The sequence below is a fragment of the Rhinolophus sinicus genome, linkage group LG11 (assembly GCF_036562045.2).
Source record: "Rhinolophus sinicus isolate RSC01 linkage group LG11, ASM3656204v1, whole genome shotgun sequence".
NCBI classification, from domain to species: domain Eukaryota; kingdom Metazoa; phylum Chordata; class Mammalia; order Chiroptera; family Rhinolophidae; genus Rhinolophus; species Rhinolophus sinicus.
The window spans coordinates 2074980-2097289 of record NC_133760.1 but is presented as its reverse complement, the minus strand read 5'-3'; the positions used below and the strand labels follow the sequence as shown (position 1 = coordinate 2097289).

The 22310-nt window shown below is 41.9% G+C and overlaps 1 protein-coding gene across 1 annotated transcript; it reads right to left on the bottom strand.

Annotated features, from left to right (window-relative positions):
- Nucleotides 1–1477: 1477 nt before the first annotated feature.
- NLRP8 (NLR family pyrin domain containing 8) lies at nucleotides 1478–20592 on the bottom strand. Its single transcript, XM_019710895.2, has 10 exons — nucleotides 20220–20592; nucleotides 18139–18213; nucleotides 14881–16465; nucleotides 11955–12125; nucleotides 9976–10143; nucleotides 8128–8280; nucleotides 6814–6987; nucleotides 4811–4981; nucleotides 3069–3239; nucleotides 1478–1906 (listed from the first exon to the last, which is right to left on the bottom strand). The coding sequence occupies exons 1-10, from the start codon at nucleotides 20590–20592 to the stop codon at nucleotides 1816–1818; spliced, it is 3132 nt and encodes a 1043-aa protein (XP_019566454.2). The 3' UTR covers nucleotides 1478–1815.
- Nucleotides 20593–22310: the final 1718 nt, after the last annotated feature.

Here is a 22310-nt window from a genome sequence, read left to right as displayed (position 1 = left end):
TATTGCTTTAGGAAAGGGGGTACCCCTAGGCCCTTTGGGGGAGCACATCACTGGGTGAGATCTCCGGCTTTGCACTGCCCACCTCTCAGCCTATTGATGGCAGGCAAGGCCGTTGGGGCAGCCCCACCTCATTCCAGGTGGGTCATCTTAGTGCTGCTTGATCAGCTCCAGCGGTTAAATTCTGGACTCTGGAGAACAAATTAAAGCTAACCTGTAACAGAGCTTGGCTTTTGATGGGCCTTTCTTTCTGTCTGCTCCTTAAGAATGGGGTGGGGTTGAGGATCTCAGCTGCTCTGACTTTTGCAACAAAAACCCCTTTAGAGAGTTGAGAAATCAGCAGGGGGTAATACCTGATCATTACTTTATGTAGAGAAAGATGACTGTTTCAAAATAAAAAAGCCCTACGATTGTTTTCTAGATCTTTGAGCTCCAGATGCTACCCTAACTCCTTTCGTTGTGTACTGAATAGGTCAGACCTGACAGAATTCAGGGTCTGCCCCATGATGTAAAGTCCCTCCCCAAGGTGTTGGAAGGGAGGGCACCCATGTACTCATTCCTGCACCTCCTCAAAGTCCTGCGGACCCAAAGAATAAAGGACACCACTCTCTACATCCGGTCTAGCGATAGGTTCAACCCACTACACCTCCAAGAAAAATTTGCTTTGATTTACTCTATGAATAGATTAAACTCATTTTTACCAAGTTATGAATCATGCATTTTTTTAAAGAGTTCCTTAAACATGATTCCTCTTTTCCATCACTTGCTAGTATCAGGGCTCAGGGTAGGCCGCCCGAAGAGATCCCACAATGCATATTGATTATTTTGAATTAATGTCATTTAAGCAGCAGCCCATGCAAGAAGGAAATCCTGACCTCTCTGTCCTCCTAAAAGCGGGAGATAAGTGCCCTCCCCACTCCTGCAGGAGATAAGGGCTGACACACAACTTATCACAAGAGTTAAAAGAATTGAGTCGAGAGCATATATAAATAAGCCTGGTGACAGCTTTACTAATTTACCACCCAAGCCCAAACTTTGTTTCGCGTCCTCACTAACCAACACCCAAACCTTGCGTAGGTGCCTTCTGGATGAGCACTAACTTTCTTTGTTAAAAGATATTAAATTTCTCATGAATTCATTGTTTCTTTGTCTAAAAAGTATAAATAGGTATCTGGTTTGATCATTTCTTCGACATTCATCTCATGATCTGAGCACCAGATTGTAATTCTCCCAACATATTATATTGGTTTTTCGACTGTTAATCTAGTCTGGTGTCAATTTTATTATTGTATTATTAGTCCAGCTGTAAGAACTAAAAAAGGGTGATGGGGGGAGGAATTCTCCCTCTCCCTGACACTGTTATTATCTTTCTTGGCAATGTCCTCTGCATACTTTATCCGGACAAGTTAAGGAATAGATTTCTTCCTTCTTAACAGTCGATGTACCAGTCTACAGGTAAATAACACTTGGAAAACAAAAATGCATTCATGTACATTTTTAATTAAATTCTCCCAATACTCTAGTAGGTGAGACAGACAATTCCCAGAGACAACATAACATATCTAAAGACATCTAGAAGCCAGGAGTGGAAGTGGGCTGAACTCTCCATGGTGCCCCCAGTTCAGTGACTAGTCTCCATCTAACAATGACCCTCAGTACCTCCAAGGAAGCTATTTGAGGGTCATGCTTGAAACCATTTTCCAGAACTCACTGAGCCAGCCATCCCAGACGCAGAATGACCCACAGAACAGGCAACCGTTTCCCAAGTTTTCATTAGGAAAAAACTCTCCACGGGGTCACCATACTGCCCTCAGCATTCTAGTCCTTTATTATCTTCAGGATTTCATTTTTCGCTTGTGGGCCCTCCAGCCTTGTCATCATATCCACTCTACAACTCTGTTTCTTCTCCCTGTGAAGGATAAGAACCAGGTTGGTTTCTCATACTCTGGTTTCCGTTTGGAGTCCTAGAAAAGTATGCAAAGCCTCTAGGACAGAAATGTAGCCCCCAGGACAACCCTCTGGTCCCACGAAGCAGATTGAGAGCGATGGTGATGCTCTCAAGAGCTCAGGGGAGGAGTCAAAGTGCCTGGGTTCCACTGCATACTAGGCAGGTGTGGTAGGCCCCCAGTGATTTTCCCTGTCACACACACTCTTGTGTTGTCCCCTCTTCCACTGACCAATAGAATAAGGCAGAAGTGATGGGATTTTGGGATGTCACCTTCAAGATGAAGTAATAAAAGACTGTGGCTCTGTTTGGGCTCTCATTCTCTCTCTCTCTCTCTCTCTCTCTCTCTCTCTCTCTCTCTCTCTCATTCAGGAGGAAGCCAGCTACAACGTCATGAGCAGCTCTATAGAGAGCAACTGAGGCCTCCTGCCAACAGCCACATGGGTAAGCTTGAAAGTTGATCCTTCAGTCCCCATTAAGCTCCTGTCAAAAGCATAACTTAGACCTCATGAGACACTGTGAGCTAAAACCACCCAATTACACCCATATTTCGGACCCTCAGAAATTATATAAGAAAATAAATGTATGTTGTCTTAAGTTACTAAGTGTCGTGTCAATTTGTTACAGAGCAACAGGTAATGAATACACCAGGTGTAGTTATAACCTTCACCCAGAACCCTCCACTGACTAAAAATGTCATGGTGTTAGGTACTGTGCTAAGTGCCTTATAGGTGCACTTTCTTTCAATATTCATAACATCCCCATGGAGGGAGATGCCATCCAACTTTATAGGTGGGGAAACTGAGACTCAGAAGGTAAACTACCTGTTAACAGTCATAGAACAGGTAAGTGGTGATAACAAACTCAGTTGTTTAAGACAAGGAGAGAAGATTGGCAAAAAGAAAGAATTTAAAATCAGACAGGTGAATCCAGGTCATTTTTCCCATTACACTCAATCAGGAGTTGGGGTTTGAACAGCCACAGAAAGGGAAGTATAAATCCCCAGGAAATGAGAGAAGAATGTCAGCAACACCTGCAATAGCATTTTCATTCAGAATCTCACTCTTCAGGAGGAGCTTTTCTTGAGCTGTTGTTTCTGCAGAGGGAACCTAGTAGAGAGACTTACAGGACGACCTTTGCTCTCAATTTCCGCTTCTGAAAGGTCTCACGCAAGAGCACCATGCCACTGGGCCCAATATCATTCTTGCTCAAGTCGAGATACCTCAGATATTGGTGGTTGAGGAGCATGGAAGCCATGGCCTGGCAGCAGATGGAGGTGAACAGGCACCTGTCCAGCCTGTGGGATGGAAACAGAACAAATGCCACATTCCATATCTAAGAGCTCAGCCCCAACAAAGGTTGACAGCCTAGAAACCACACTTAGATGGGAACAAGTCCTTTCATTCCAAATATGTGAGTACCTACCAGGCGTAGGTTTCTTTGTGTGTTTTGGATGATTATTCAGAGTCGGCTATGCAGTTCCTAACTCTGAGATGGGATGAGCCATATCTTGTTAAAAAATGATTGTGACCACTCATTGCCTTTGCTCAGTCAGAACAGACCTGTTTGGCACCACCTGTGTGCTGAGCACGGCACTGGGTGTTGTTGACACAACAGTGAAGAAAAACAGTGCAAAGGTTACACCATCCCTGGCTTCCTGGAACTCAGAGTTGATTGGGGGGTGGGGGAGAGAAGGCAGGAAATCAAGTAAGTGTACTCTGTTGACTTTAAACAAATAGCCAGATGTTTCTCCAGCAAAACCGATTTATTTGGGAACAATAAAGAATTGCCATTCGGTAGATAAAGAAGAGATGGTGCATGTATACAACAGAACATTCCTCAGCCATAAAACAGAAGGAAATCCTGCCACTGGTGAGGACATGGATGGACCTAGAGGGTAATGTGCTGAATGGAGTGTCAGACAGAGAAAGACAAATACCATATGATCTCACTTATATGTGGAATCTACAAAACAAATGAACAAACAAAACAGAAACAAATTCATAGATACAGAGAGCCAACTGGTGGTTGCCAGATGGGAGGGGGCTTGGGAGGCTGGGTGTAAAAGGTGAAGGGATTAAGAAGTACAAATTGGCAGTTACAAAACAGTAAAGAGGATGTAAAGCACAGCATAGGGAATATAGTCAGCTATACTGTAATAACTATGTGTGGTGTCAGGTGGGTACTAGACTTATCAGGGCGATCACTTTGTAAGGTATATAAATGTCTAGTCACTATGTTGTACACCTGAAGCTAATATAATATTGGATGTCAACTGTAATTGAAAAAAATTTTTAAATTACACAAAAATACCTGCCAATATTATGACAGAAAAAAAAAAGAACTGCCATTCAGGACAAGTGGTCTAATGGCAAATCACACAGGCATGCAGAGAACAAAGGAGGGGAATGCTCATTTATGGACTTGGGAGGGGCTGTTGTAAACAGAGTCCATTGGAGAAACCTTCAGTGCAGCGTTACTCACAGTAGTTAGAATAAAAACAGCCTAAGTGTCCGTTGAAGGATGAATGGATGAAGATGTGATGTTTACATACAATGGAATGTTACTCAGCCACAAGAAAGACGGAAATCCTGCCATTTGCAATAACTCGGGATGGACCTAGAGGACATTATACTAAGCGAGATAAGCCAAACCCAAAAAGACAAATTATGCCAGAATTTGCATTTCTAACAAAGTCCCAGATGACATTCCTAGGCTGAGGACCACACTTTGAACCACTGTTTTGAAGCTCCCCAGTCCTCCAATCAAATCGAGGGGAAAAACCAGAAATGCAAAAAGACTTTCCCCATATTCTATCCTGACAGAATTCTATAGACCATTGTCCTGATCTCAAAGAAGGAAACATACTCAAGAATCTGTAGTCCAGAGTCAGGGTTCATCAGGCCCTTACAGAGCAGGATAACCCCTTCGTCCTTCAGGCTGTTAAAACCAAGGTCCAGACTTCTCAGGTTTTTGTTTTTATCAAGAACAGATGCCATATCCTGAGAGCAGTCAGAGGTCAGGGCACAGTTTCTCAGCCTGCAAAGAAACACACATAAGGGGAAAACCAAACCAACCAAAACACCTTTAAATTTGACGTCTTTCCTGCTTTTTTTTTTTTTTGAATAACAGCTTTATCGAGATATAATTAACATGCCATACATTTCACCCATTTAAAGTGTACTAGCATTGCTTTTTAGTATGTTTACAGATTTGTGTGACATTTACCACAATTTTAGAATATTTTTTTTACCCCCCCAAAGGAAAACCCTGTACCCCTGAGCAGTCACTCCCAATTTCTCCCCCACCCCACCCTTAGCAACCACTAATCTGCTTTCTGGATATTTAAACAAATATCTGCGCCCCATGTTCATTGCAGCATGACAGGTTTGCCTGTTCTGGACACTTAAGATAAATGTGATCACACACGATGTGGTCTTTTGTGTCTGGCTTTTCACTGACCATAATATTTTCAAGATTCATCCACGTTGTAAAACATATTAGTACTTCGCTCCATTTCACTGAATAATATTCCACAGTAAGGATAGACCACACTTTCTTTATCCATTTATCAGCTGAGGGACACTTGGGTTGTTTCCACGTTTTGGCATTATGAATAATGCTGCTGTGAACACCGTGTACAAGTTTTTGTATAGATGTTAGTTTTTATTTTGCTTGTGTCTATGCCTAGGAAGTGGGGTTGCTGACTCATGTGTGTGTCTATGGTTAGCTTTACAGCTGCTACTACATCATTTTCCAAAGCAGTTACACTATTTCTTGCTTCTTTTTGGGGACACTGAAAATGTCAGTGGGTTCAGGGGATATTTTGTGCCACTTCTGCATTTCTGGTTTTATGAACCAGCAAATTTCTTTACGGTTTAAGATAGTTTGAGTTTATTTTCTGATGATAATAATAATAATATGATAGAATTGTATTATTAATAATAAAAGCACCCTGACACCTAAGGGAGATCATTTAAAGGATTCCTCATAGAGTGAGATAAACGTCAAGCAGAATATCATTTAGTATGTATCCTGGGCCCTACCTTTGAGTTAGTGACGTGACCCTCTTCCTAATGCCTTACTGTGTTTCCCCGAAAATAAGACCTAGCCGGACAATCAGCTCTAATGTGTCTTTTGGAGCAAAAATTAATACAAGACCCGGAATTACATTATATTATATTATACTATATTGTATTATACCCAGTCTTATTTTATAGAAAAAAAAGACTGGGTCTTATATTAATTTTTGCTCCAAAAGACGCTTTAGAGCTGATTGTCTGGCTAGGTCTTATTTTCGGGGAAACACGGTATGTTATTCTGATCTCAAAGGCATAACACTCACTCTGAATGTCAGGGCTCATGGGAACACTTTAGAGCAGAGACTCCCAGACTTCGTCAGTTCATGTCACCCTTAGCATCTCAGTGGTTGTCTCACATCGCCCTGTTCCCCATTAAATTTTGTGAGCAGTCACATGGCAGCAGTGGCTAAAAACCTAGCTTTGCCAAGATATGACATCACTGAAAGGAACGTACACAGTCTGAGGTTGAAGTGAAACCACCTGAAGCTAATAGTTCTTGCAGTGATGAGCAGATGTTGCTGTTTCTTAAATTTAAACTATCCTTTAGTGCCTCTGTGAGGTCACTGTGGGATGTTTTGGCACGCAGTTTGAGAACTCTGCCTCTAGATACCTTGTCTCTGAAACCGAGGTAATAACAATGTTCCCTTTACTATGCTTTCCTCTAGCATCCGCACCACATACGCAGGAGGTACTTAATAAATACGTTGCATATGTGCATATATAACAGGTCCTGTCAATGATGCCATTCTACTCCAGGGTTTTCCAAGAAGAGAACATTTGGGGACTTACACGAGCCTCTGCAGAGGATACTTGGTATGTCGTAAGGCATTCCAAAGTTGTTTTGCCCCTTTGTCCGTCAAGGCATTTTCTGCCAAACTCAGGTGGGTCAGCATATTGTTGGTATTCTTGAGAGGCAAAATGAGACTGTTACAGCAGAGCAATGTAGTGTCACAGTTCTCCAGCCTGTGGGGGAGAAACACATGGGTGGGAGGCAACTTAACTCCTGCCTGAGACTGGGTTTTGTCTCCTACTGAGCAATGAAAGTTCAGCCTGGGCTTTCCTTCTAAATGCAAAAGCCTCAGCATTACCTCTGGGACCGCCTCTCAGGGCTTCCAAGTTTTAAAGGAGAGGACAGCAAGTTTGATGTGAGAACAGTAGACTCAAGAACTATGGGTCAGGGAACTCATTACATCGTGGGACTAAGAGGGACGAGAAAGAGATCATCAATGACTGAAGAATAAATAACAGATATGGAGATGGCTCAGGAAGAGACATCATTTCATGAATTGAAAAAATAGAAAGATGCATTAAAGACATGAGCAGGCATTCATGTTAGAGAAACTAAGATGAGTAGTAAGGCTATGAAAATATTTTCATTAGTAATGAGGGACATGCAAATTTAATAACATGATATCCTTTCTTGCTCAACAGATTGGCAAAAACAGTAATGGGAATACGGACAGTAACAAGTGTTGGATGAGCTGTATGGAGGGTGTGTGTGTGTGCTGTCTGAACCTCGGCAGCAGGTAACATAGGTACCTACATCGATGCATGATCATATAACTGTTCTCATTCAGCAGTGAAGACCAATGGGCTACAGAAGCAATGGAACACAGATGAACACTAAAATGTCAGCTGATCAGAAAAAGGGCACATAGTAGATGAAGCCACTTATGTGACGTTCAAGCAGTGCAAGGCTCTGTGATGCTCTGCTGAAGGACATGTGGATAGTAGCACTAGGTGTGCATAAAAATAAGGAGCCTGGTCATCCCAATGCAAGATGGCTATTGTGGGGGGTGGGGCAGGGTTCAAGACAACCAATGAGGAAGGAAAACAGTACTGGTGAGGTTCTAGTTCATAAACCAATGATGGGTATATCTGGCTCATTATAATTATATATTCTAGGATATTGGGTATAAATATGTACTTTTATGAAGATTCCACCCCCCTCTATGTAATTGACCCACCTATGTAATTATATCAATCACAAGACTCAAGTTTGTTCCATTATACACGCATTCCTCTATTACTGCTTTACCCCCCAGAAGCACTGAACCTACCAAACAAATAAACAACAGTCACAGCAACAATAAAAAGACTTACGATAATCTCTCTAATTGGGCCAATGATAGGTAATATATCCCAGAGTTCATCAGGGAGCTACTTCTTAGCATTAGAGTCTTCAGGTGTGGGTTACTTTTGAGATTCCTGGCAAGATCAAGCAAACTTTTGGGGGTGATTGAGCAGTCTTCCAACCTGTAAGAGTCATACACAAAAACGCCAAGCCTCAGCTCCTGGGGAAAATGGTGCCCATTTAGTTACATAGATCTCCACTACTGTGTCACACTCTTGTTCCTCACACCAGAGTGACTCTAGGGGTTATCTGCCTCTTCCGTGGCTGGTAGACCTACATCAAGTTCAGCACAGTCACAAATTATCAGTAGAAAAGGATACATACTTGGGGCTATTATCAAATGCCCAACCATCACTGGCTCTAATTACCGTGTTTCCCTGAAAATAAGACCTAACCGGAAAATAAGCCCTAGCATGATTTTTCAGGATGACATCCCCTGAACATAAGCCCTAATGTATCTTTTGGAGCAAAAATTAATGTAAGACCTGGTCTTATTTTCGGGAAACACGGTATGAGCCAGGGACGCAATTCAGCCCTTGAAATACAGCTTCTTATTACACTTCTTTGCCAAACAGCCTTTATGAGGAAGAAATGACACTCAGTCACATGAGACAGCTCTTCCTAAGTCACACCGCTGCCACCTTGTCAAGCAAAGTGTCCATCTCAAGTCGACCTGCTCAGACAGACTTTTAAGCAAACTATTATCCTTTATTTACCACCCCCTTAGATCGTTCTGTAATGTAAAAGAAAGGCAGGAGAATGTAGTGAAGATCCAGGCTCCATTCAGCTCTGACATGTCAGGGAGCGCAGCTGGCAGAAGGAAACAAAACAAGAGGCAACGTAACACAGCAAAAGGCTGTGGGGGAGCTAAGTAAGCCTCCATGTGCTGGTGTGGGGGCTTCAAAAGTACTTTTCCTCTCACCTTCTAAGTTCTTCTGGATGGACTAATAAGCAAATTGAACAGAGACAGATTAACAGAAGAAAATGCCCCAAGTTCATTACGGATGTACGTGTGGGGATGCCATTAAATAGGTGACTTAAAGAGGTATTGGGCAGTTGTGGTTTATAAGCCATTCTGGAGCTAAGGAGAAATGGGGGTTGTGGTTTGGGGCTTCAAAGGAGAGGAAGGCAAGTCACATGGAGATGGAAACTCAATGTTTGGTAAATAAATGTTTGTTGGGCCATCTGTAAGAAGGGGACACGGAGAGAACTTCGAACAATGGGCTTCGCTAGGCTCCTCCCTCTCTCACTCTAGTTCATATTAAACATACTTATTTCTGATGATGGCCAACTTCCCCAAGCAGGTCAGCTGTCTAAATTCCTGTTAGGTAGTTGGGGGTGGGGAGGTCAAAGGTTTTTCTGAGTCTTTTGTTCCTTAATTACCAGCTTAAAAGCAATATCCCAAAAGGCATATTTCTGGGGTGGCAAGCTCTGCTTCCCCTGAAATGTTGATTTGCTGACTCTGGAGAAAAAGGCTCTGATATACCGTATCTGCCCATGTCTGCTGTGTAAACACCGCCACCACGGCTGGTTTCAAGTGACTGCTGTGAAGTCACTGAATGCAGAGATGGGAAGAGATATGCAGCTGCACACAAAAATGGTAACTATGCGAGGTGGTGGTAGATGTGTTCATGAGCTTGACTGTGGTGGTCATGTCACAACACCTATGTACATTACACCATTATGTGGTATGCCTCAAAAAAAAAAAAAAGCTGAGTGATCTGGATCAAAGATGGCCTGCAGACTGACCATGTGACCTACACCTCTGAAAAGACTACCTGGGTGTGGGGATGCTCTCTCCCAGCCTTGAGTCTCACCTCAGACACTGCAGACAACACTGCCAGCATTTCAAGGCCATGCATAGAGTTTCCATGGCCTCATGTCCCACTTCTGTCCCTTGTATTTCCAAGTATCTCAGATACTGGTTTTTCATCAAAACTTGCATTAAGTCTTCAGTCAATAGGGAAGATTTCACACACCTAAAGCTGGAGAGGTAAGCAGTGCCCAAGTTATGGATCCCATTATTTGTTCTTTTTAAATAGCATTATTGAGGTATAATTGATGTATCAAAAATGCATCTGTCCTATATTTAATGCTTCCAATTTGATGAGCTTAGACATATGCATACACCGAGAAACCTTCACCACACTCGAGGTAGCTAATTAGCTATTTTATTCCTCCAGCTTTATTAGGATGTAATTGACATATAACAATGTCTATGTTTACTCAAAGAGGGTTTTATGAATTTGACCTCAAAGGCAAGAGAAGTAAAAGCTAAAATAAATGAATGGGACTATATCGAACTAAAAAGCTTCTGAACAGCAAAAACCATTGATAAAACAAAGAGGCAACCAACCGAATGGGAGAAGACGTTTGCAAACAATGCCTCTGATAAGGGGCTAATATCCAAAATATATAAGGAACTCTTACAACTCAACAACAAAAAGACAAACAATACAATTAAAAAATGGGCAGAGGACCTGAACAGAAACTTCTCCCAACAAGACATACAAATGGCCAACAGATGTATGAAAAAATGCTCAACTTCACTAGCTATTAGGGAAATGCAAATAAAAACTTGAATGAGATATTACCTTACACCAGTTAGAATGGCTATCATCAACAAGACAAATAACAAGTGTTGGAGAGGCTGTGGATAAAAAGGAACCCTCATATACTGTTGGTGGGAATGTAGATTGGTGCAGCCACTATGGAAAACAGTATGGAGGTTCCTCAAAAAATGAAAAATAGAATTACCATATGATCCAGCAATCCCTCTCCTGGGTATCTACCAAAAAAATCTGAAAACATTTATCCATAAAGATATATGTACTCCGATGTTCATTGCAGCTTTATTTATGGTGGCCAAGACATGGAAACAACCAAAGTGTCCTTCGATAGATGATTGGATAAAGAAGTTGTGGTATATATACACAATGGACTACTTCTCTGCCATAAGACAAATAGTGCCATTTGTGACAACATGGGCAGATCTTGAGATTATTATGCTAAGTGAAATTAAGTCAGAAAAAGTCAAGAACCATATGACTTCACTGATATGTGGTATATAAACCAAAAACAACAAAAGAACAAGACAAACAAATGAGAAACAAAAACCCATAGACACAGGCAATAGTTTAGTGGTTACCAGAGGGTAAGGGGGGAGCGGGCTGGGGGATGAGGGTAAGGGGGATCAAATATATGGTGATGGAAGGAGAACTGACTCTGGGTGGTGAGCACATTGTGTAATGTGACATATAGATGATGTAATACAGAATTGTACACTTGAAACCTATATATTAAGTTGGTGCAAAAGTAACTGCCGTTTTTGCAATTATTTTTAACCTTTTAAACCACAATTACATTTGCACCAACCTAATAACTTTACTAACCATTGTCACCCCAATAAACTTTAATTTAAAAAAAAGAAATATTGTGCAATCTCACTTATATGTGGCATCTAAAACTAAAATAAATGAATAAACAAGACAAAAACAGACCCACAGATATGGAGAACAAGCTGATGATTGCTAACAGGGAGGAGGTGGGGAGATGGGAAACAACTAAACTTATAATGGTAATCATTTTGCAATATACATGTCAAGTCAAAAGACTATACACCCTAAACTTATACAGTGTTGTATGTCGATTACTTCTCAATAAGACTAGAAGGAATAAGACGATGGACATGGAGTCCTCCTGCAAATCTAGTGTGAGCAGAGGGAGGAAACAAACTGGGTGGGAGACAGACCGTCTCCATGGAACTCCTTCCAGCCGGGCTTTGTTTCATACTCACATCAGTTTTCGTAGCTTACATGCAGGGTGTTTCAGGGCTGTGGAAAGAACCTTCACTGCATCAGGCTCCATAAAGCTGTTTGTCACAGCCAGGACTTCCAAGTTCCTATGTGTCCTAAACACAGAGCACAGGTCTTGCCACCAGAGGAAACATCGATTGCTGCCTTCTGGTCTGAGTGGAAGGGAGAAAACAGAATATGACTCATGTTTAGAGATCATACTGGAGAAAACAGGAGTAAACCCAAAGCCGGTGGTCCCTACCCTGGTTATGATCAGACCCCTTGATGGTTCTAACAAGAGTCCCTTATTTTAAAAAATGCCCAGAAGAATCAGTACAAGATTTCTCACTTCATTCCAGGAAGATTCACGGCCTCAGGTAAAGATACCTGTATCTCCCCAGGATGTACGAAGAAAGGAAGTTGTTTTTTAATCACTTAAGATTTCTATGGGGTCAGAGACTGAATTCTATCTTGCATCCTATATACTTAGTCTGTGTTTATGAAATTGTTATTAAAAAGAAAACATGCTACATAGGAGAACGAGGAAAAACTTAATCTGGAAGGACCTGCTGACTCTCTCTTCATTCTTCTCCATGAACCCTTTCAGAGAAGCTGACCAAGAGATGCAGGAGGAAATGGGTGGAGCTGGTCAAAGGGTACAAACTTCCAGTGATAAGATTAATACATTCTGGGGATGTAATTAATTCTGGGGATGTCCAGTAGGATGATTAATAACATTGTATTGTACATTTGAAAGTTGCGAACAGAGGGGATTCTAACAATTTTCATCACACACACAAAAATTGTAACTATGCAAGGTGATGGATATTAACTCACCTTGTTGTGGTCATTTTTCAATATATACATACATAAAATCACTATGTTGTGTACCTTAAACTTACATAATGTTACATGTCAATTATATCTTAGTAAAACTGGGGAGAATGGACCAACCAACCTTCAAGAACTTCCACAAGAGTTAGCAATGGACTAATTCACGTGAAAAATCTGTCATCTTTTAAGAGTTCTACTAATGTTAGGTTTTAAGATTAATCAGTCTTTTTAAAAAAAACTTTGTTTTGAGGTTATTTTATTTTCTAATATGATGTGTGACTTAGTAAATTTTAAAAAGTTTTAATTTTTCAATTACAGTTGACATACAATATATCAGTTTCAGGGGTAAATTTTATTTTTAATTATAGTTGACACATAACATTTTATTAGTATCAGGTGTACAATATGGTGATTCAACATTTATATATCTTATGAAATGATCACCACAATGTTTAGTCACCATCTGTCACCACTGTTATATTTTTGGCTCTATTCCCTATGCAAAGATAATTCAGTCTTATAGCAAGACATTATAATTATAGACTTTTGACCAATATGCAACACCAAGTTGAGTATCAAGCCCTTGGCCTTCATTCCTCTCCCAGACAGAAGGTACTTGGGGCTGGAAGGCCAATCAGATATGATGTGGAGCCGACTGGGTTTATCCATATAAGCTGGGAGTGGACATGGAAGAGCCTGTCCTGTGAAGTCATTCAATACCAGTGAATACAATTCATTCCACCCATGAAATACTAACACTCCTTGGAGAGCAACTGGTGATAACTGTGATGATAAAGTTAAAGATGTGATATGTGGACTCCATGATCCAGCAATTCTAAAAATATACCCTAGGACAGGGGCTGGCTAACTTTTTCTGTGATTGGCCAGACATACGCTTTGTGGCAACTACTCAACTCTGCCGTAGCTGTTTGGTAGCAGTCATGGGCAATACATCACAAGCAACCATGGCTGAGCTTCAATTAACTTTTATTGATTAAAATAAGAAGCAAAGTCAGTCTATTTGCCCAGCTCCTCATTGTAGCTATTGGAGGTCCAATGTTAGTTCAAGTCATAGCTTCAGCCAGTTGTGTGACCTTGCACAAGACATGACATCTATCTGACCTCCAGGGCTTTGTGGTGTCAAGTGGTGACAATAAGAGAAATAATTCACATAAAAGTACCTGGCACTGTGTCTGGTGTATGGTAAAGGCTATACAAATATCAACCAATACGAAAACAGTATGGAAAAAAATGGGTAGTCAGTGCTATTTGCCATGTCTTAAAAAAAACAAATCCATTGTATTTGTTAAAATATAAATTTGTTTAAGTGTTTCCTGAGAGAGTCTTAGCTGAGTGGTGGGGATAAGAATTATACTGGAACAGCTGGAGAACTCAAGCCCTTGACCACAGCACTAGACGTGCACTTCAGACTTCAGTGGGGAATAAGATACAGGCAGGAGACATGATGATTTCAAGTGGTTCGGTAGGAAAGCAAGGAGGGAGATGGAATGGTCCCTTGATGAGGATTTGCAGTTTTCATTTATTTTCTTCCTTATTTAAAGATGGGAGAGATGTGTTTACACTGAAAGAAAGACGCCCAGAGCTGTGCAGTCCAATATGGTGGCCACTAGCTGCATGTGGCTATTTAAATTTAAAAATAAATAAAATTTAAAATCCAGTGTCACAGTCACACTAGCCATATTCCAAGGGCTCAACAGTTCCACATAACTAGTGGTTCCCATATTGGATGGCACAGATAGAAAATGTTTCCATCATCATAGAAAGTCCCATTGGATAGCTCTTCCCCAGAGACTAAAAGACTGATGACACACAGAAGTAAGGGTGACAGAGAAACTAAGTTCCCCACATGTATAGGAGGGGAGGGCATGCAGAATAGAGATAAGGAAGGTGATCAACTCATCTTGTTTTTCCAGGACGTCCCCAGTTTTAACATGGAAACCTGCATTCCAGAAACACCTTCTGTCCTGGTTTTCAAACTGAAAGTCCTATGTGTCAGGGATCCCGTTGAGACAGGTGGTCACCCTAGATACCCTGGACAGTGCAGACTGGCAAGGGAGCGGTTAGAGCACTCACTCAGGGCAAGAAAGGGGATCTGAGTCGAGACTGCACGCTTTGGTGATGCTCAGGGTAACAGTCAGTTCCATTTCCCGCAAATGTTGACAGTGCTTGAGGCAGAAAGCAGACACTTGCATGTCTTTCTTCTTGCTAATGACCAAAGTTGCTTTATGACAATCATGTAGGGTGTGACTCACAAATGCCTCCTCCTGGATTTCATGCAGACAGTAGAATAACTTTGGGACCCGGTGGTGCATGGTAAGTGACAGGGCTGTGACTTTCAGCAGTTTCTTTTTATTCTCCAAGGACACCCTGCATCCAAAGGACAGCTCCACAGTGCGAGCACACCTCTCATTTAAAAGGCCAAACAGGAAAAGCCCCATGTAAGTGAGGTGATTTCTCTTTCTTCCAGTATGTGATATCAAGCGTATGGCCTGAGCACAGTCCAACACCTGGAAATTGCAGAGTCTCTGTGGGAAGTGAAGGACGTACAACAAGGCTGCAAAAAATTCCTGGAAGCTCAAGAGGGCGAAGGCATAGTGGTCTTCTCCCCCTGCCACCCTTCGAAAAATATTTGCATTGAGGAGAGTAGCCACAGCCGCCTCGTCCAGCTTGACCCGCTCGAGGTCTTTCTTATCAAACACACATCGTATGTTCCACATACCTTCTGCCGCCACTTGACACAGGCCTTTCAGTTGTTCTTGGTAACTCTCATTGGCAAAGCTTCCAACCTTGGTTCGAAACATGCTAGACAGATACTGGGCAAAGACAGCTGTGGCATTCGGATACACGTGGGCGAGAATGGTTCCTCTCTCTAGCTGATGTTTCAGACATGAACACACCATCCAACAGACCACAGGCACCTGGCACATGGAGAAGAGGATCGTGTTCCCTGCAACAAAACCCAAGGCTTCGTCAGCCTGCCTCTTGTTTCTGAAATACGTCCTGAAATACTGAGCTCTTTCGGCCACACTGAACCCTGTAAGGGTGATAAAAGAGGGACATTTCAGAAAGGGCTTGAGGGTCCTGTAGGAGGAGACCCTCAGGAGGACCAGGAGTGTGGCCTCAGGAAGCATCCTTTTGCTCAGCACACTGGCCAGGAGGACAGACGCAGGCAACTTCTGGCTCCAGTCTTCACTCAGGTCCTCTGGTCTGTCCGTGAGAGTTAATTTCACTTCCTCGAAGCCATCAAGGAGGAGCAGCAGTTGTTCTGGCTTGGACATAACCTTGGACACTAGAGGTTGAGACCCGGGCCACTTGCATGCCATCAGCTCAGACAAGCTCTGCCGGTCCACCTGGGCCACTTCCCGGCAGTGGACATAGAAAGCGTACCAGACCTTGTGGGGGTAGAACTTGTTTTCTGCCCACTCCAACATCATCTTCTGGGCCAGGGTTGTTTTCCCAACCCCAGCGACTCCCTGGAGGATGACAGTCTTGGGCTGTCGACCTTGAGGTCTCCTGGGAAGAAACAGACATGGTAAAAGTCCGTCGTGCCTGTGAATGTCTTGGTAAAAGAAGTCCACGTGGTTCCTGGGCCACGATGTCTTGTCCCGCAGGGCAGAAGACTGGTCCATCACATGCAGTCTGTATTCACGGAGTCCATCTAGATTAGCGAGATGGGAGAAATACAGGGCATATCATCAGAGTTATTTGTGAGAACCAATTCACCAACAAGAAAACTAGCCTTGAGGTCTGTACAAGTCCTATGAAACACTTGCATAAATCACACACTTTTCGGGAGAGTGGGGCTTCACTTGCAGTTAAGACCTGCAAGTCACAGAAAAATCCACTTCACGAGGCTTAAACAAAGCAAGGACTGCTTTTTGCAGAAAAGGGGGTGGGTGCGTGGGTGGAAGTAAAGCTGTTGAAGTTGGATGATTGGCTCCAAAGCTTCAGGGCCAAGTAGAACCACAGTTCTATTAGCACATTTGTCCTATTTCTTGCCTCACAAATAGAAGATTGTTCCTACGGCTTTATCTATGTCATCTGCATTCAAAGCAGGAATAACAGGGAGAAGGCTCCTGCTAACAGCGCCTGTCTACTTTTATGAGGACAAACTGAAGCCCCCAGAAGACATCTACTTATATCCCATGACCTACAGCTGTCACCCCAACTTCAAGGAAACCTAGGGAAATGGTATTTCCCACAAGGCTGGGCACATTTTATCTGTTAGTACGTGAGAAGGTAGAGTTAGATATGGGGTCAGGAGTTAACAAAATTGGTCACACACCTTCTTAATTTGTGATTCTCTTTCTCTCTCTCCTGTCCACTGGACATTTCACAAATTAGAAAAGTGTTTGGTTCCAACTGTGTCCCCTGCTGATGGGTAGGAAGGAACTTACTAGAAGTCTGAGAGCTACTAACTTATTAACTTTATGACCGTAGGCAAGTCACAGATTCTCCAAGCCTCAGACCTGCCATCTCTAAAATTAAAGTAGGATTTATGACTCTGGCTCAGCTCATAGTGTTAAAACTTTATCAGCTTGCCGGGATTTGTTGAGGGAGTGTAATCTAAGTAGGCTAAGGCAAGAACTGACCATCCCACATTCCATGTACTGTGGGTTTTCATGACATTAAAACGTTTTCGTTTGGTTCTTGGTTCCTTCTGACCTCATCTCTTTATGAAACCCAATTGAGAAGGCTGTTTTCACACTAACACAATTTGGATTCTTTCTAGAATTGTCCTTTTGATGGTCTAGGTAAGTGGCAGTGGGGGAATGAGGAAGGAACTAAGAAATCTGCTGTACCAGCCACTTCTATTCTGGTCCCAATTTTTCTTTGGAGAACTATCCCTTCCCGCTTTCGTCCTGTTACATTGCACTGTGGCTGGATTTACCACCCAACTAGGTCATATGCATAAGAGCCAGTGTCAAACAACCAGACATTTCATCATCTCCTCCATGCATGAGCTCACGATCCCAGTTCACTCAATGGAGTCAATTTCGGGACACTTTTTTCTGCTGGTGTTACTAAGATGGTACAACATATACTTAAAACGTCTGTTGGCAAAAGTGGCCACTGTGTGGAAGAGAGACCACCCAAGACTGAACCCACCAGAAAAGAGAAAGTTAGGAGGAGAGAAAGGATGCCACAGCGATGTAGTCTGAGCCCCTGGGTCGGGAGCTGGTCTTCTTAACTAGGCGTGTCCTCAGCTACTCTTTGTGGAAGAGACACCAGGCCAACTTGTTTACAATCCACCACGCCTCAGGAACCGAGCTTCTCTTCCCAAGCCACAGCCCATTCTCCTCCAGGGTTTCTCACGCTCCCGGCACATACCAGAGTCTTCTTCCTCCAGATTCATTTGTGTTCCTCTTTGGTTCAAGTCCTCTGGCTCCAAGTGAGGTAGAAGTTCTGGAACAGGCAACAAAAGAGGCTGTCCCGTTGGAACGGTAAGACTGACAGAACAGGAGGGCAACATGTGCCCTTTCTGGATCGTAGTGGCTATACCATTCAAGGGTCCCCACCTTAGTTTCCACCTTCTCTCACCATCTTAGTTCACAGAAAAGAAAGTTACCTAGACTCTGTCATGATGTCAGGAAGTGAGGACATGGTGCTGTTTTATGGTGTACTGAGGAAGGTGTTCAAAGACATACGAATTTACAGCCCAGGCAAACATTAAGACAAATACACACAAGCACAGGCACTCACACAAGTATGTATATGTAAAATACATACACACTTCAGCATCTATATGTATGTGCATATATGTGTATGTGTGTATGTGAGTATATCTGTGTATGTATATATTTATAGGTATATAAAATTATATGGTCATTGATTCTTGTTACTCACAGTAGTTACGATCCATAAAATCACTACAAACACTGAATTAGCCAAAACTGAACCACTGCTCCCAGGAAAATACAGGGCTCAGTTCCTGCAGCCTCTGATTACAACATCATCAATGACTCTTCAATGCATAACCTTGGTCTATGTGTGTTTTTGTTTAAAGACATATTATTCAATATATGTATTGCTGATTCAATCACCTTGCACTCACAGCCAGCAGTGCTAAAACTCATGGCTGAATGAAGCTCACTTAAAACAACGATTTCCTCCACACAGTACATTACAGCCTACTTGAGGTTAGAACACGAGACAACACTTTAGCACTACACTTGGGGGGTCATATGAAACAGGGACATCACCAACAAAAAGCACAAAAACACACAAAAATATGGTAATAAATAGACCATTGGAAGGACACTTTTTTACAGGATGAGTGCTGAGGCAAGAAGGCAGAGAGTCATGTCACCTTGTTCAGCTGGGAATGTGAACGTTCACATTTTTCACCCCTCTGTGCATGTCTGTGAATGACTGTGATAGCACCTCACACATTGATTTTGGGGTTACAAATAAATTTTTAGTGAGTAGGAAGAACCCACAAATAATGAAGACACATATACTCGTATGTGTATATGCATCCATATACAGATAAACATATGTATATGTACACTCTTTCTCTTATCTCATCAGGGTCTAGTCAATACTGACCTCTCCTGTTCCTCAAGGTTCTTTCCACCTCTGAGCTCTTTTGCATAAGGTTTTCCTGGCCTCTGATTCTGTTTTCTATTCACTCTCCCTCCTCCTCCCGTGGCTGTTTCCTCATTTGTTAGATCCCAACCTAGTGTCACTTCACCAAAGAGAACTACCTGGGGCTTCTTATCATAAACAGGCCCCTCTTCATAATAAATGATTCTCTATTCCTTCAATATTTGTGCACCTATGATACACCAGGTGCCGCACAAAGTGCTGGCTGATGAGATAGAAAAGGGACCTGGTCACCTTCTGTGTAGGTTTATGAATTGTGTTGTTCACACCTGCTCTGTTCTTACCAACATTTGACAACTTGTTACATCAGCTGTTGGAGAGCTGTGTGAATGTCTCTTGTCCTATTTGTAAGTTTGTCTAGTCCTCCTTTCAGTTGTCAGATTTGGCTTTCTGTATTTTGAAGATGTGTTTTTGACAGAGAAGTTTAGGATTGTAATGTCCTTGGGATTGACTCCCTTGATCATTATGAAATGGCCCTTTTTAGTCCTCAATCTGCTTGCCTTAAATATTATGTTGGTGACATCACTGTAGCTATACCATCTTTCTTCTGTTTAGCGGCATGTTTCCCCACCATCTTACTTCCTATTTCTCTGTCTTTATCTCTCTGTGTTCAAGTCTTATAAGCAGTATCTGGTTAAGTTTTTTTAAAAAATATGCTTAACAGAATAGTCTTTGCCTTTGGAGTCAGAGCCATCATCGTACTGTATTTGCTTTCTTGTTCAGTGTCCCATGTGGGTGGCCAGCAAAACATATAGTTTTTCAGCACCTAAGCCCAATGCCATTTCATATATTGGATTGTTACTCACCATTTAGCTCCATTTGTACCCGAAGACACAGTTCCGTCTGGTTCATCTTGGCAAAGATGTCATGAGTCACATCCCAAGCTAGTCGTCCAGGGAAGGACTCTATCAAAAGATGAACTACCTCCCCCCATCTGGCTGTCTTTACCTGGTCCCAGGTGATCTGGATGGAGCCAGGTCTGGGGTTCTCCTCCACTAAAAGCTGCTTGAACCTTTGTAGCTCCTCATTGCTTAAATACAGCATGTACAACATGACCCCATTTTCGAAAGGGGAGTTGGAAGAGGGCGAGGATGGCAAGGATGAGACGAAAGAAGGAGAGGAAGAGGAGAAGAAAGAGGAGGAGGAGGAGGAACCAGAATTCAGATTCACATCACTCATCTTCTCTCAACACCGAGAACCTCAGCACCAGCGATAAGGGCGACTCATCAGAAGAGAGAATGGACGAGACCTATGGAGACATTAAATTTTAAGAAAATGAAAACACTACCCAAGAGGACAGATTTATTTAATCCATATTTGGAGGATCCTACTATGTGCCAGGTACTCTATTTACCTCCTTCTCTCAAAGATTCTCTCTCCTGTGGAAAAACCTGGTGGCCCACCCAGCATTTGGGTTCAGTGTTTAGACTCAAATCCACTTTGTAGTTTTTATTCTCTATGCCACTTATTAGCAAAGTAACATCCCTCCATTATTAAATTACCGAACCTCCCTGTGCCTCTTTTCTCATCTTTGATCATGTCACATCCACTGGTGGGATTGTGAAGTTTCTCAGAAATAAATCCACAAGTACACTTAAGATAGTTCTTGGCCTGCTGTAGCTAAAAATCATTCAGGGTTTACTTTTATTCTGTGGTTATTTTAAAGACTCAACAGAAATTTATAAAACATGCCTGGAGTCAAAGGTATATTATTTCCCCTCTATCCATCCCCTCCAATGTCCCAACTTCCTTTTGTCTTCTTCTACCATGTTGATTGTGGACAAGAAGTGGTCGATGGAGAAGAAGTGACGAAAGAACGAAGTCACTAGCAGGAGACAGACTTTCTTCTTGGTTTACTTGCTACTCGTATACTATTGCTTCTCAGAGTTATCTTTTATGATTATCTTTTAATTCTCATCCCCATCATCTGAGAACTTCCTGGATACTCCCCTTACGTCATCACATATTGGGCACTGGCTCAAAGTTTTATCTCCTTCAGTTGATTGCAATAGTTTGAGATAATTGCAAGCTCCCTGTGGATGATGACCACTCTTTAAGTAAGCACTCACCCTTCATGTTCTCTCTTGAATTCTGTCATTTCTGATATGTGAGGGGAAAAAAAAGAAAGTAAAAGGCCTACATGAAGAAAAAAGAAAGCTATCAAATAAACAACCTAATTTTATGCCCGAAGGAACTAAACAAAGAAGAACAAACTAAGTCCAAAGTTAGCAGAAGGAAGGAAATAATACAGATTAGAGCAAAAATAAATAAAACAAAGACCAGAAAGACAATAGAAAAGTTCAATGAAACTAAGAGCTGATTTTTTAAAAGATAAGCAAAACTGACAAAACTTTAACTAGACTAACCATGAAAGAGAGGACTCAAATAAAATCAGAAATAAAAGAAGAGACATTACAACTAATACCACAGAAATACATACAAAGGAGAGACTATTATCAACAATTATACACCAACAAATTGGATAATCGAGAAGAAATGTATAAATTCCTAGAAACATACAACCTACTAAGACTAAATTATGAAGAAATAGAAAATCTGAACAGAATATTAACAAATAAGGAGATTGAAGCAGTAATCAAAAACTTCCCAACAAAAAAAATCCCAGGTCAGGTGATTTTCCTTGACAAAACCTGGTGCTCTGTTGGTGAGAATGTAAATTGGTGCAGCCACTATGAAAAACAGTATGGAGGTTCCTCAAGAAATTAAAAATAAAATTACTGTACGATCTAGCAATTCCACTTTTGGGTATATATCCAAAGGAAATGTAATCAGGATCTCAGCGAGATATCTGCATCACCATGTTCAGTGCAGCATTAACAATTGCCAAATACGGAAATAATTTAAGTGTCCATCGATGGATAAATGGATGAAGAACA

What these genes read in the sequence shown, in the direction of transcription:
- NLRP8 (XM_019710895.2), bottom strand. Translation starts at nt 20,592, where the DNA reads ATGAGTGATGTGAATCTGAATTCTGGTTCCTCCTCCTCCTCCTCTTTC. An exon ending in GGTACAAATGGAGCTAAATG is followed by an intron (nt 18,214 to 20,219) that starts GTGAGTAACAAT and finishes TGCCTGTTCCAG; the next exon opens with AACTTCTACCTCACTTGGAG. An exon ending in TCTGGAGGAAGAAGACTCTG is followed by an intron (nt 16,466 to 18,138) that starts GTATGTGCCGGG and finishes TCGCTAATCTAG; the next exon opens with ATGGACTCCGTGAATACAGA.